Source organism: Pteropus medius, unplaced genomic scaffold, assembly GCF_902729225.1.
Source record: "Pteropus medius unplaced genomic scaffold, Ma_sr-lr_union100, whole genome shotgun sequence".
In the NCBI taxonomy this organism is placed as follows: domain Eukaryota; kingdom Metazoa; phylum Chordata; class Mammalia; order Chiroptera; family Pteropodidae; genus Pteropus; species Pteropus medius.
Genome location: NW_024344436.1, coordinates 5,501,555 through 5,517,162, shown reverse-complemented (window position 1 = coordinate 5,517,162; position 15,608 = coordinate 5,501,555). Strand labels below are relative to the sequence as shown.

The window sequence follows — 15,608 nt, the reverse complement described above, 5'->3', positions numbered from 1 at the left end:
ATTTCAAATGCCTATTCCAACCAAAATGACTGCAGAGAACAATGCAGACAAAGGAAAGTACCCCTGTGCACAGGCTCTGAGGGAAGAGAGGCTGTGGGCCACTAGCTTCTCACAGGGACAGTGGAATCTGTACGGGTGTATTTGAGTTCCATCTCCTCCAGCAGACAGAGCCCACTGAGGCTGTTACTGTGGCCTCTATTCCAGGGCCCAACTCTCAGGGGAAGCTGAGCCAGGCAGGCCTTACCACCAGGACTAGGAGCCTTTGTTCCCTGCTCTGGGATCCAGCTTAAATGGATACTCTCTCGGGGGCCCTGAGCCAGAAGGTGGCTTGCTTACCATGTAGAAAGTGACGGATTAAAGCAGTAGGCCTTCCCATCGGACAGGTTCATCACTGGGATTCCATGCTGTGTCAGCAAGATCTGTGACACTGTCATATCACTTCCTGGGAAGACACCAAGAAAATGGGTTCCATATATATTTTGATCAGCAAGTGCTTGAGCATGCACCAAAGGAGAAATGTGTACCATGGCTCCCACAGTCCCAGCAACAGGCACCTTAATGCTGACTCAGCAACCAGGGAGTTGCTGCTCTGCTCTGCATAAGCTATTCTCATTGCCACTCACCAAGTTCTTTGTCACCTCTCAAGAACCCATTCAAATAAGCCCCAGAGAGGGTATATATCCCTGTAACACTGAATATATTGGTCTGGGCCCAAAGCCCCAGAGAGGGTATATATCCCTGCCACACTGAATATATTGGTCTGGGCCCAAAGCCTGGCTTTGGCTCTCTGTCTAGGCTGAGAGGGGCCCTTCCGTGTCAGACCTGGGACGCGAGCTGCCCTACTCCTCCCACCCCCCACCCCCACCAGGGGACCAGGGGCAGCCCACTGCCAGTTACCTGCCAAGATGGAGTGTAGAGACTCTTCTTTTACCACAACTACCTGTCGGTGAACATCCCTAGGAGGGAGATAGGGAATGGCTTACTCTCCAGTCTGAGGAAATGTATCAGAATGTGCCTCGGCACTCACACCTCTGCTCCACGGTTCCTGGTATACTACCACCCCTAGCCTCCCCTGAGAGGGGCTCTGGGCTACAAGCAGCTTCTGCTCCCCATGTGCCACTCTACTCACCCACATAAGTCTATGGCAGAGAGCTCAAGCAACAGAGCTGTGGGGCTCATACCAATGCCGCACCAACTTTGGGAGAAGTGTAGCAATATTATGGCATCTGAGAGCTCATTTCTGATGAACTCTATATAAGGACCCTGGCACATGCAATTAGGCATTGTGATTAGTCATGTGCTTTGCTCTTATAAGGATGGCAGCAGGGGCAGGTGGCCTGTCCCACTTCCGCTTGCACTCCCCACCCCCTCCACCACCATACACACACACAGGGTGACCATCATAAGCAGTGTCTGACTGCTCAAGGTCTCTTCTACTGTTAAGACTCCCATGCCAGTAGGTTCCAAGGGATCCTCTGGTGGCCTCCTCCACTGTCTTCCCTGTCCCTGCAGTGAAGGGGAACCTGCACAGCCTCATCCTGCCCTGCCTGGAGCCTACCTCACCCCAAGCCTGTCTCTTACCAGACAGATAGTGTAGCTGCAGCAGTGAGCGCCATGACGTATGAGCCTGTACAGTGCAATGTGGAGATTGGGGACGGCAGGAGGATGGGAGGGAGGAGGCGGCGACCACAGGAAGAGAACACTGACAGCATCCTCTTTTCACAGGCGACACATACCACGTCACTGAGAAGGCAGAGAGGAGGTAGGTATCATGATGATCAGGTGCTGTGGCGGAGTTAGCAGCCCCAAGATGCAAAGCCTTCCCTCTGCCTGGGCCTGAGTCAGAGCAGGTACAGTAGAGGGAGAGGCCGGGAGAGGGCTTGCCATGAGGACTAGAGCAGGGCAGGGCAGGAGGGCTGATGGAACCTGAGACCTCTCATTAGAGACTATGTTCTCCTCCCCCATTGGGGCTGCTCAAGCTTTTGTGAGCTAACCCTAATGCTGACCCATGGGGGTGGGTGCTTTAGAGGATCACTGCACTGACGGTGACCCAGGAAGCACACCTTGCTCGTCATATGAGACCATACAGTGCCCACTCGACAGTCTCTTGGCCACAACTAGCCAGACTGGTCCCGAAAAGGCCTCTGGCAAGACAGGCCAGGAGAAGTGTGAGAATGATGGAGTGTGTCTCCATAAAGTATACCAGCTGTGTGCTCAGAAGGCCTTTCCAGCTAGGGAGGAAGAGGTGCATACACAGACAGCATCAAAGGATCGTAGCCAAAGAAGCCATTGGGAAGACATTGGATGACTAACACTGAATTAAGGTATCCCCTCAAAGTGCTGAATCTCAAAAGGACTGTGCTGGGGACTCAGGACTGTCAAAAATCTATCCTGACCTCCTTGGATTATAATCTGGGGTCCAGTGAAAGAACCAGCCCAAGTCAGAGCCAGGCAGAGATCGGCTTGGAAATTGAGACTTCAGGAATCTGGCCAGACAAGGAAACCGGAACACCTCGGTAGAAATCCTGGCTTAGGTGAGCCTCTAGGACTCTGTTTCCCGACCTATACCACACGATGACACCAACTTCACTGGGTGCTGCAGGGACTGAGATGGCAAATGCACACCCTCAGCCTGAAGCAAGGCCTGGTGCAGGCCTCCATGGGAGCTAGCACGTGGGAGTAGTACATCTCCTCAGACAGCAACAGGGCCACACAGTTCAGCACACGGTGCTTGCTTTACATGAATAGCTGAGTCAAGCAAAGACCCTCACCCTTACCAGCTACCAGCAGCAGTGAGGATCCGGCTGGTGAGCACCGTCTCCCACTCCTTCCCTTCCCTGTTACATTTCAAGCGGCTCAGCTTCACTCCCCCTACGGCTGTCACTTCATTCTCCACCTCAATGTACATGGAGGGGTCGGAGCTCACCTGAATGGAGGAAAGCAAACACAACGTTCTTTTCAGACAATAGCGGGCCCAACAGACTTGGATCATGGGACAGGGGAGATGCTTAGTGGCCTGAGGCCCTGGGCCCTGAGCCCTGAGGCAGGGGGAAGACACAAGAGATAGAGCAGGCTGGCCAACAAAAGGGTGGCAGTAGTTATAGTAACAGGGTGGGAGACAACGGAGCTGGATGTACAGCCGGCCAGGGCAGGGAGAATGCTGGGAGCTGGTTTGTGCCTTGTCATCCATGTAGTAGAGCAGAAAATTGGTGTTAGAGATAAAGACTCCTAACCCCACCCTGCCTCTCACAAGGGAGCATGGAGAGAAGGCACATGACTTGTCAAGAGCACACTGCAAGCAAGAACCATAGCCAGCTGGGGACAGAGCTGGAAGTGAGACATTGGGTCTCCTGCCTCCTAGTTGATGGTCTTCGAAGTACTTAGCAATAACAGAGTCTATGCCGGTACCTGGAGGAAAAGTCTAGAAAACCTAAAGTCCTCTTTAGTTCCTTTGGTAGTGAGCCTCAGTCTGCTTATTTGAGATCAACCTCATGGGAGTGTTCCCAGAAGAGCATGTGCCTAGTTTAGTGCCTGGCTCTACGTGAGCTCAGCCTTACCTCTTGTGTCCAGGGAGATGACTGACAGATTTTGTGTATGGAAAACTAGGCAGAATGGCTGAAGTTTGCATTTATGTGGCCACGTGAGTGGGTGAGCTGGGGCAGAGAGCCATATATGGCCAGGAGCCAAGCTTCCAGAAAACAATAACAGCCCCATGCAGCACTCAGTGGTGAAGCCCTCAGGGGAAGCTGAAGGAGTTTGGAAGCAGGGATTGTGCACCCTGCCTCCACACACATCAGCAGCAAGAACAAATCATGTGGGTTCCTACCCTTAGGCCCAGAAGCATCTGTGGCAGGAAAGACTGACACCTGCTCTCAGGCACTCCATAAGGACAAGCCTAGGTTGCGGCAGTATGCAGCCAGTGGGAAGTAACCTGCATATGGGGTCCTAAAAGGTTTCCCAACGATATGCACCTGAGTTGAGGTACAAAGGGCGTGAGGTGACGGCATGTGCAAAGGTCTGGCATGGGTGCTGCATTGAGTGACTATTGGAGCTCTGGTTATAACGGGTTGTTTGCTCTAGAATAATAAAACTGTGTTTTGAACAAGCACTTGGTTACAAGCTTCCACTCTGAGAGCTCACACAGCCCTGATGATGGCTTCATGCCGAATCCTGAGAAGTGAACAGGGCCAGAGGGCTGGTCAGAATACCACAGAGTCCAATGCGCACTGAGCCTAAGACTGTCCAGGGCCAAGTATAAAGCCTAAGGAGGCTTCTATGAGAAGGGACATCTGAGACAAGCCATGAAGGAGCTGGACATCCAGAAGATGGCAGCAAGGACTGTGAGAACAAACCCACAGAGGAAAAAAGAGGCATGGGGTGCGGGGGTGGTAGGCACAAGGGGGCTCCTAGAGAAGAGGCAAGCAATCTAGCTAATAATACTGATGGTTGCCCTGATCAACTACAACTTCCTCCAGAAGGTGACAGAGAGCCACTGGAAAGCAGCCCTATCAATGACAATTCAGGGTTTACACTGGGATGGGGGGAATGGAGAAAGAAAGAGCGTGCGCGAAGGTCCACAGCTGTGAGGGAGAGGCAGGAGGCCTGCTCACCTGGAGGGTGAATGCTCTCTGGGGGCCCGGCATGGGCAGCTTCAGTGCAGGCGCTGGTACAGACAAACACACGGTGTCCTTCTCTGCAGTCAGAGCAGCTGGGGACTACAAAAGCAGAAATGTCCCTGAGCCCCTCCCCAGCACTGTAGGGCAGTGTCAGGTAAAGGTGAGTCACCTAGAGGTGAGGTGGGCCTGTTCCCTAAGCATTTCCACCCACTCTTCAAGGCCAACAGTGCAGACGAACACTCTAGTGATCCCACTTTACAGATGAGGTAGCTGATGCCAAAAAGCTGCTCAAGGACTCGGGGTGGGTCGAGGGCAGGTCTGAGGAAGATCGTGGCCTCCATGCTAACTCCGGGGAATGTATGTCTAAGCCAGCTGTCCCTACACTGATGAAGGAGACTGCGGTATGCAGGGCCTCCCTTCCTCCCAGTTGGACACAAGCACACTCCAGCACGGAGCTCAACAGGTAGGTTAGGAGAGGCCTTACCTGGACAGAAAGAGACATGGGCAAGAGCCGGGAGTCCTTCCGGGGCCGCCCTTTCTTCTTCTTCTCCACTGTCTCTGCCTCGAGCTCCAGTTTTCGCTTGGAGAATGAGGAGGGCTTGGCCACAGGGAGCTTCTCATCGCTGTCACTGCTGCTCTCTAGAAGGTCCCGGGGCCTCAGCTCTTTCACAAGGTTTTGTTCTTTCAACCTGCACAAACACAGACACCCATGGCTTTTTTCCATATGACTACTAATTTATAATAATCAATAAAATCCATACTCATCTCCAAAAGTCGATACATTAAAAAAGTAGGAGAGGACTTCTGGTTTCTGCTCTAACATGCAAAGAGCTTGGAACTCATCAATCTCATCCTCAAAATAAGAGGAAACTGAAAAACTGAAAATCGACAACTCTTTGTAGATCTATCAGAGAAATGAAATTATAGGGTAAACTGCCACCCCCCAAAAACTAGAGGAACAGGAGAAGACCAAAACAAAACAAAACAAAACAAAACACCACAGCTCACCTGGAACAGAGGCCCCTAGAGTCCTAACCAGCAGGAAGATTTAAAAATTATGGTAACTGGTATATTGTTGGAGGCCAAGTTTGGGCTGGCTTGCAAGTTAAAACTCCTGGGGTTTGTTAAGTTTTACCTCCAGGAGTGCCACCAAGTTCTCATGGGTGAATCAGGGATGGAGTGCACCCCTTGTGTGCTTTGGACTGAGGGATGGGGGAAATTAACTATTTTGAAACACAACCAGAGTTCTGTTCTCCTTAACAAAAGCTTGCCCCTCAGGGAAACTACTTTACTAGATTATGGGACCTGGGTGAAGGGCAATTAACCAACTCCAGCCTAGTCTTACACAGGCATATACACTAAGAAACTCTTCTGAAGGTTATTGCCCAGGGACTCTGGTCCAACAAAAAAATAAGAATTTTAATCATGAGAAAACAGACTGCTTCTCTTCCCTAATACTTCACCCCCAAATTGACAGGGCTCCAGTATAACAGCAGATTACAAATAAAAGAGTTGCAAGATACAGACTCTACTTAACAAGGAGTTTCTAGGGAAACCCAAAGACGACAGAGGAACAAAAACAAGGACACTGGAGGAAATTGAAGCCTCTGACCTCTACAGCTACAGGAAGCAGTAAACACAGCCTAACTCTTACTCAGATAAACAAAACCTCATACTAAAAGCCTCTGTTACCTTAGTTCCTATTACTCAGTGCATTATGTCCAATTTTAAACAGAAAATTATAAGGCATGATAAAAGAGAAAACAAAATCAAACAGAAAACAAATGAAACACAGTCTTAAGAGAGGAAACAAGCATCAGAAACAACTGGATATGGCAGAGATTTTGAAATTATTCAGCTAAGATTTTAAATAACTATGTTATAGTGCTAAGGGTATCTATGGAAAAAGCTGGACAACATACAAAAACAGATGAGTAATATAAGCAGAAAAATTTAATAATATTGATAATAGCTGAGGATAATAATACGGTAACAGTTGAGAATTTTTCAAAATTAATGAAAGATACCAAATCACAGATCTGAGTTGCTCAAAGAACACCAAGCAGTATAACTACCCCCAACTCTATACCTATACATAATATACTCCAACTACAAAAAACCAAAGACAAAAGAAAATCTTGAAAGAAGCCAGAGGAAAAAGAACACTTTATCTACAAAGGTCAAGAAAAAGAATGACATCAGACTTCTTTTCAGAAGCATTCAAGTAAAAAACAAGTGAAATATTTAAAGTGTTTAGAAAGAAAACACTAACCTTGAATTATCTATCCACTGAAATTGTACTCCAAAAGTAAAAAAAGAAATGAAGGCTTTCTCAGACAAAACCAAATAAAAAAATGCTAGAGGGAATTTTTTGCCAGCAGATCCACCTTGCAAAAAATGTTAAAAGAAGTCCTTCAGAGAGAAGTAAAATGATACAGGTTAGAAACTCAGATCTGCATGAAGGAAAGAAGAGTATCAGAGAAGGAATAAATGAACATACAACTTTTTATTATTCTTAATTAAAATTCTTAGAGATAACTTTTGTTCAAACTAGTAACAACAACAATGTATTGGATGACCATAACTTATTAATAAGTGAAATACGTAAATGGTAGCAATGTTGAGTCACGGAAAGGAAAAACTGGAAATACTCTGTTGTAAGGTCCCTTAAGTGGTAAATGTTATTTGAAAGTGTATTTAGTTATAAATGCTTATTGCAAGATATTCTTAGATAATGTTAAGAGATGTGAGAGAGAAGAGTAAATGGAATCATGTATAAATTAATCAGGTAAAAACCAGAAAAAGTAGAAAAATAAGGAGATTAAAAAAAAGTTCAATGACTAGAAACAGTTAAAAAATATGGTAGATATTAATCCAACTATATCAATAATCATTTTATATGTGAATGTTCTAAATATACCAGTTAAAACAGGGGTCCTCAACCTCTGGGCTGTGGACCAGTACTGGTCCGTGGCCTGTTAGGAATCGGGCCACACAACAGGAGATGAGCGGCAGGCAAGCAAGCGAAACTTCATCTGTATTTGCAGCCACTCCTCAGTGCCAGCATCAACCCCTCAGCTCTACCTCAGATTATCAGGCATTAGATTCTCATAGGAGCACTTGTCCCCAGTGCCCAAAAGGTTGGGGATCACTGAGTTAAAAAACAGAAACTGACAAAAAGGATGAAAAAGAAGACCCAATTATAGGTTGTCTATAAGAAACTCAGTTTAAAGATAAAGACACAGATAAATTAAAAGGGATGGTTCCAACTATATGATATTTTGAAAAAGAAAAAACTACAGAAACAGTAAAAAGGTCAGCAGCTGCCAGGGATTAAGGAGAAGGAAGGATGAATCAGTAGAGAACATAGGATTTTTAGGTCAATGAAACTATTCTAATACTATAATGGTGGATACACGTCATTATACATTTGTTCAAGCCCATAGAATACACAAAACCAAAAGTGAAACCTAATGTAAACTACAGACTTTGGGTGATAATGATGTTAACGTAGATTCATAATTGTACAAACATATCACTCAGATGTGAGATGTTGACAGTGGAGGCAGAGAACCTTAAACAGCTGTAAGAAAATAAAAGTGTATTAAAAAAGGAGGGAATGGAGAAAGATATGTCATGCTAACACTAATTAAAAGAAAGCTGGAGTAGCTATATTAATTTCAGACAAAGCAGACATCAGAGTAAGGAAAGTTATCAAGGGTAAAGAGGAGCATTATGCAATGACAACAGGGTCAGTTTTCCAAGAAGACAAAGCAATCTTTAATGTATAAACTCCCAACAGAATGGCAAAATACATGTGGCAAAACTGATAAAACAAGGAGAACTAGAGAAATCCATTATTAGAGTTGGAGATTTCAATATACCTCTATCGGTATCTGACAGATCCAGTAGACAGAAAATCAATAAGGACATAATTGAACAGTATCATTACTCATTAGATTTAATTGACATTTATAAAATAAATACTTCATTCAACAATCGTGGAATACACATTCATCTCAAGATCATATGTAACATTCACTAAGACAGATCACATCCTGGGTCATAAAACATAGTCTAACAAATTTAAAAGAATCATACAAAATATGTTTCCAGATCACAATAGAATTGAACTAGACATCAATAACAGAAAGACAGCTGGAAAACCCCCAAATAGAGATTAAATAGCACACTTTTAAATAACACATGGGAGGAAAAAGAAAAAAAGTCTTAAGAGAAATTTAAAAACATTGAATCAAATGAACATGAAAATAGAATTTGTCAAAATTTGTGGGATACGGTGAAAGCAGTGTTTGAAGGGAAATTTATAGCAGAGAATGCATATATCTGAAACAAAAAAAAATCTGAACTAAAAAATATCTAAACTTCACCTTTAGGAACAAGAAAAAATAAACAAGCAGAAGCAAGCAGAAGAAAATAATAAAAATGATATAATGTAATATTAATGTAATAGTAAGCAAAATAAAATAAAGCAGACAGAAAATAAATAATAAAAATTAGAGCAGAAATCAATTAAATCAAAAACAAGAAAACAACAGAGAGAAATAAATGAAATAAAAAGCTGGTTTTTTTGGAAGAATTAATAAAATTGATAAACTTATAGCCAGGCTAACCAAGAAAAAAAGAGAAAAGACACAAATTACGAATATCAGAAATGAAAGGGGACCCTCACTACTAATTCCATGGACAATAAAAGTATCATAAAGAAATATTATTAACAATTCTATACCCATAGATTTGATAACTTAGATAAAATGGACCAGTTCTTTGAAAAAAAAAAAAAATCCACTTAAACTCACACAAGGAAAACTAACTTACTAAATAGGCCTATATCTATTAAAGGAATTGAATCAACAATTAATAACCTTCTAAGAACGAAAGCACCAGGCCCAGACAGTTTTACTGAATCCTATCAAACATTTAAGGAAGAAATGACACGAATTCTCAACAATCTGTTCCAGAAAATAAAAGCAGAGGAAATAAACCCTAACTCCCATGAGGTTAGCATTACTCTAATACCAAAACCAAATAAAGACATTACAAGAAAGAAAAACTATAAACCAATATCTCTCCTGAACATAAATGCAAAATCCTCAACAAACTATTAGCAAATTGAATCCAACAACGCACAAAAAGAATTATAGAAAATGACCAAGTGATATTTATTACTGGTTCAACATTCAGAATTAAGGTAATCCATCACATACGACAAGGCTAAAGAGAAAAGTCTTAAAATCATATCAATAGAAAAAGCAGATGACAAAACCAAATATCCAGGTATGAAAAAAAAACTTAGGAAACCAGGAATAGAGGAGCACTTCCTTAACTTGATAAAGAATATCCACAAAAAGCCTATAGAAAAAATATAGACATGTGAGTTTATTTCTGGACTCTCGCTTCTGTTCTTTTGATCTTATTTGCCCTGTGCCAATATCATACTGTCTTGATTATTATTGCTTTATAGTTAAGTTTGAAATTGGGAAGTGTGAGTCCTCCAGCTTTGCTCTTTTTCCCCCTTTGAGTGTTTTGGACTATTTTTAGGCCCTTGAGTTTCAATATGAATTTTGGATCAGCTTGTCAATTTCTAAAAAAAAAAAAAAATAGAAGCCAGCTAGAATTCTGAAAAGGACATGCTAAATCTGTAGGTCAATTTGAGTAGCTAACACCTTCACAATATTAAGTCTTCCAGTCTATGAACATGGAATGTATTTCCATTTATTTAGGTCTTTAATTTCTTTCAACAAGGTGTTGTATTTCCAGAGTATAAGTTTTATACATTTTAATTTTGTTAAATTTATTCCTAAGCATTTAGCGTTTTTTGTTGTTGTAAATAGAATTGTCATCTTAATTTTCATTTTTGATTGTTCTTGCAAGTATATAGAAAAAATTGATTTTTGTATACTGACTTGTATCCTGCAACCTTGCTTAAGTGATTAAGTGTAGAAATTTAGTATGATGATAAATAGATACGGTGAGAGAGCTGATGATCCTTGTCTTGTTGTCCTGATCTTAAAGGAAAGCATCCAGTCTTTTACCATTAAGTATATAATGTTAGTTATGGTGTTTCCAAAGACACTTTATCAGACTGAGCAGGGTTCCCCTCTATTCCTAGTTTGTGGATTTTTTTTTTTTTTTAATCGTGAACAGATATTAGAGTCTGGTCATGTGGTATTTTTGTTTCTACTGATAGTGTATTACATGAATTGATTTTCATATGTTGAACCAATTTTGCATTTCTGAGATCAATTCTACTTGGTCATTATGTATGCTTATTTTTATGTTGTCATATTTTTGAGGATTTTTGTGTTCATATTCATAAGAGATACTGGTTTATAGTTTTCTTTTTTTGTGATATCTTTGTCTGCTTTTGGTATCTTGATAATACTGGCCTCATAGTATGAATTGGGAAATGTTCTCTCTATTTTTTGGAAAAGTCTGTGAAGAGTTGGAATTAATTCTTGAAATGACTGGTAGAATAAAGGAGTAAAACCATCTGGGCCTGGGCTTTTCTTTGTGGGTAGTTGTTTTAATTACTAATTCAAAGTCTTTATTTGTTATAGGTCTATTCACACTGTCATTTCTTCTTGAGTCAATTTTAGTATTTATGTCTTTCTAGGAATTTGTTGATTTCCCCTAAGTTATCTAACTTATTGATATATAATTAAATATATCTTCATCCTTCTTATTTTTGTAAACTTTGTGATAATATCTACTCTTTCATTTCTGATTATACTTAATTATACTTTAATACAACTATGTCCTGCTTTTTTCAAATAACACTCCACCTGAACTATTTTTCTATACTTCTTTAGTCTTCATAAATATTAATGAGAGGCTAAATAATCAAGTTTATTTCCTCAACACTTGTCTTTTAAAGAAGTTGGGTAAATGTTTTCTATTATAATGCTACAATAAACATCTCTGACATCACAGAAACCCTGGGTCAAAGATACCATTACTGAACTCCTTCCCTCAAGAGTTCACCATGAATTACACTCCAGCCTGGAGCCTGAAAGCCTTCATCCCTGCCTGCCTACTCTCTACTGGCCAGCAAGTGTCAGCAAGGGCCCTAGGCCTATTTGCCCCTTCTGGGTACTGTCTTCTGCTGTTCTCCTTACTAGTAGCCTAGGTCACAGAATTGTGGGCAGGTGCATCAATGAGTACAATCCTGGATTCTATTCATTTGCACCCATGTAAAAAATTGGGAAAAACCAGGAACCTCTGACTTTGAAACCAAAGAGGCTGCTCCCACTTCTAATGTCCTATTAAAGGGCAAAGCATTACCTTGATGTTCTGGAAACCCTAAATCAGTGCTTCCCTAAATCCTAAAAATTTCAGATTTTTTGTGTAACTATATAGTTTCATAAAACACAGCAAGAATGTCAAAGCAATGTCAAGCTGTCATACAAGTTTTTAAATTATTTGATCCTTTCTGAGCCCATCACAAGACTAGCTCATGCATCTCATTTTGCCTGACACTGTTGTAGCTCAGGCTGCCTCATCCTCTAGGGCTAGGACCTCTACAAGAGCCTTCAGTAGTTTCCCCACCTCCTGCCTCTGCCTGCCACCCTGTTCAGGCCTGTACCAGTGGTCACCTAGTACTCCTGGTAACACGAGGCTGTAGAACTACAACAGCTGCCTCCCTTGCAAACAGTTTCTGTAGATTAGGCCAACCTTGACATCTCTGTGCCTCTGACACATAGCCTTAAGGCAGGGTGGAGTGAAAGACCCACAGGTTCACCTAGGACTGCCATCCTGCACTTGGGAGGCTAGCATTCAGCCCCCAGACTCACCTGAGGCACTTGACTAAGTAGTGTGAGTCAAGTTGCAGGAACCTCACTGCCCAGCCATCACAAGGTACAGCGAAGAAACAATTAACAGGAGCTGACATGTGCTGCTCACTGTGAAAACAGGACCAGGACATGGTGGCCTATCTTCAGTCCTCAAGACATATCTCCTAAGAGGAAGGGCTCCTGGGAGAGCCATTCAGCCTGGGAGGAGATAGGCTCAGAAAGACTATGTCTTGCTCAAAATCACTCTACCACAAAGTAGGGCGCTGGTACTCAACTGCAATGTATATAGCTCTAAGCACTGCTCCTAATCACATGACACTGTGCCCCAATGGAAAACCTCTATTGATAAGTGTTTCAAAAGATCCCTCATGGCTTTTACTGAGAATTAATGCAAGAAACAGCCATATCAAAAAAGATGCAGTTTCTATAAAAAGACTTTATTAAAGATGCTGTGGTTTACTTTATTCCATTTTCCTCATATGAGGATCCAACCATAACTTCCTCTTAGAATTTAGCGCCAGGCTCTTGGAATCTTACCAAACATCCTGCTGCCTTGGAAGCAGAAAGCTCAGCCCTAAGTCATTGCTCACTTATCGCCACTTTCAAGTAAGAAGCCAAAAATGGCAAAACTTGATGGTCTCCTTGCTGGAGCTGTATGTATGGCTGAAAGGTCTTGTAAGACCTTGAAGACAGTTACTGAGGGACAAACCTTGGCAGCATCAGGGCCCAGGTCACGTAGTTAAAACTTTGTCTTCTCACAGCGAATTCAAGGGATATCCTCTGCACTTCTCAAATCAGGGTTTGTACTCCCCGAGAGCTAGGAAATGATGCAACAAGGGCCATAGAAACCCACAAGGCAAACAGGAGGCTTCCTCAATGAACAGAAGGAATTTCTGTCTATAGCATTCTATGGTTCCTCTAAGATGGAGATTTAGTTTTATTTATTCTGTTCAGAACTCACTCCATTTCCAAGACCGAGGTTTCAACACGGGTTAGGTCTGTAAAACATCAGCCACTCCCTCTTGACAACTGTCCCACAACATACCCTCTTTGGGGAACTCCTGCCAGGTGTACGTGGACTCCTGCCTCTGCCTCCTCTCTCTAGTCTCTTCTCCTTAGGCTCCACCTGTTCACCTCTGCAGTTCTGAGGAATTGAGGGCAGTTCCTCAGATCAAATGTTCTCTTCATCTGGGTCTCATCTGCTGTCAGATATTCCCACTAACTTTTTAACTGGAATGATTATTATTTTTCTTTTCTAAAAGTATTTTGTGGTTAATTTCCAAATCTATCTAGTCTTTTCTGACAGTGTATTATTCCTTTTATATATATATTTTTTGAGTTATAATTCACATATAAGCATACATTAAAGATATTGTGGGTTCAGTTTCAGACTACTGTACTAAATATCATGATAAAATAAGTCACTGGAATGTTTGGTTTCTTGGTGCATATAAGTCATGCTTATACTACACTGTAGTCAATTAAGTGTGCAATAGCATTATGTCTGAAAAAACAATGTATATAACTTAATTAAAAAATAACCTTATTTCTAAAAACTGCTAACCATCATCTGAGAGGTTTTAGTGAGTCACACATAATCTTTTTGCTGGTGAAGGAGGGTTTACCTTCAATTTGTAAAAATAAAAAATTTTAAAAAGGCACTATCTGCAAAATGCAAAAAAACAAGGTATGCTGGTACCATAAAAGTCACCATTTTAAAGTACAGAACTCAGTAGTTTTTTGTATATTCATAAGGTTATGCAATTATGACTATCTCATGCCACAGTATTTTTCATATTCCCACGAAGAAATTGTACCCATCCTCCCTTCTCCCCAGCCTCCCACAACAACTAATCCACTTTCCATCCCTATGGATTTGCCTATTTTAAATACTTACTATAAATGGAATCATACAATATGTGGCCCTTTTGACTGGCTTCTTTCACTTAGCGTAATGTTTTCAAGGTTTATCCCTTTTGTAGCACATATAAGTACTCCATTTCTTCTTATTGCCAAATAATATTATACTGAATGGATATGCCACCTTTTAAAAATCCATTCATCACTTGATGAACATTTAAATTGTCCCCACTTTTTGGCTATTACAAGTAATACTGATATGAACATTTGTATACAATTTTTTTTCATGAACATGTTTTCAATTCTCTTGCATATATACCTAGGTGTGGAGTTGCTGGGTCATATGGTAACTCTATTTAACCGGTTGAGGAACTTCTAGATTGTCTTATAAAGAAGCTAAACCATTTTAAAATCCCACCAGCTCTCTGTGAGGGTTTCTGATACTGTCCCATCCTCATCAACACTTATTATCTGGCTTTTTAAATTTAGCTATCCTAGTGGGTATCTCATTGAGGTTTTGATTTGCATTTTCCTGATAGCTAATGATGTTGAGTGCTTATCGGTCACTGCATATCTTCTTTGGAGAAATTTCTATGCAAATCCTTTGCTCATTTTTAAATTGGGTTATTAGTCTTTTTATTGTTGAGTTGCAAGAGTTCTTTACAATTGAATCCTAGATCTTTATCAGATGTGATTTGCAAATATTTTCTTGCATTTCGTAGGTTGTCTGCTCACTGTTGATAAAGCTCTTTAAAGAGCAAAAGTCTTAAATTTTGATGAAGGCTAATCTATTTTTTCTTTAGTTGCTTGTGCTTTAGATGTCAAATTTAAGAAACAGTTGCCAAATTCATGGTTACATAAATTTATATCTATGTTTTATTCTAAGAGTTTTTAAAATTTTAGCTTACATTTAGTTCTTTGACCCCTTTTGAGTTAATTTTTGTATAGAAGAAAGTATATTAATCTTTCCTCACATCTTCTGTTATATCTTTCATGTTGTTGATAACTTTAAACATATTCATTTTATAGTCTTCATCTGACAATTCTATGATCAGAGGTTTATAGAGGTCTAAATCTCCTGTTCCTAATGTCTCCTGACACTTGTATATAACCTACTATTTCTTCACATGTTTTGTTACTTTGGATTGAATCCATCCCAGGCAGTGCTTCTCAGTGAGAAAGCTGTAGCCTCTGGAGTCAGGGAAATGTCCCTGGCAAGCTGCTTTGCATTTACTTTGTCAAATCCCTCTGGATGTTAATTAGACCAGAATTTCCTTTTGTGTTCATTTCATGGCTTGATTTCTACAGGACAGAGGCT

At 41.4% G+C, this 15,608-nt stretch overlaps 1 protein-coding gene across 7 annotated transcripts in view; it reads right to left on the bottom strand.

The window, feature by feature from the left end:
- HIRA (histone cell cycle regulator) overlaps nt 1–15,608 on the bottom strand; it is a 79,964-nt gene that overhangs the window by 15,893 nt on the left and 48,463 nt on the right. For all 7 annotated transcript variants that reach the window (XM_039872899.1, XM_039872896.1, XM_039872897.1 and 4 more), the window contains 6 exons: nt 5,101–5,305; nt 4,611–4,715; nt 2,778–2,926; nt 1,582–1,743; nt 898–956; nt 337–442 (listed from right to left, as the gene is read on the bottom strand). In XM_039872899.1, the coding sequence (XP_039728833.1) occupies nt 337–442; nt 898–956; nt 1,582–1,743; nt 2,778–2,926; nt 4,611–4,715; nt 5,101–5,305 (786 nt within the window). The remainder of the gene's footprint in view (nt 1–336; nt 443–897; nt 957–1,581; nt 1,744–2,777; nt 2,927–4,610; nt 4,716–5,100; nt 5,306–15,608) is intronic.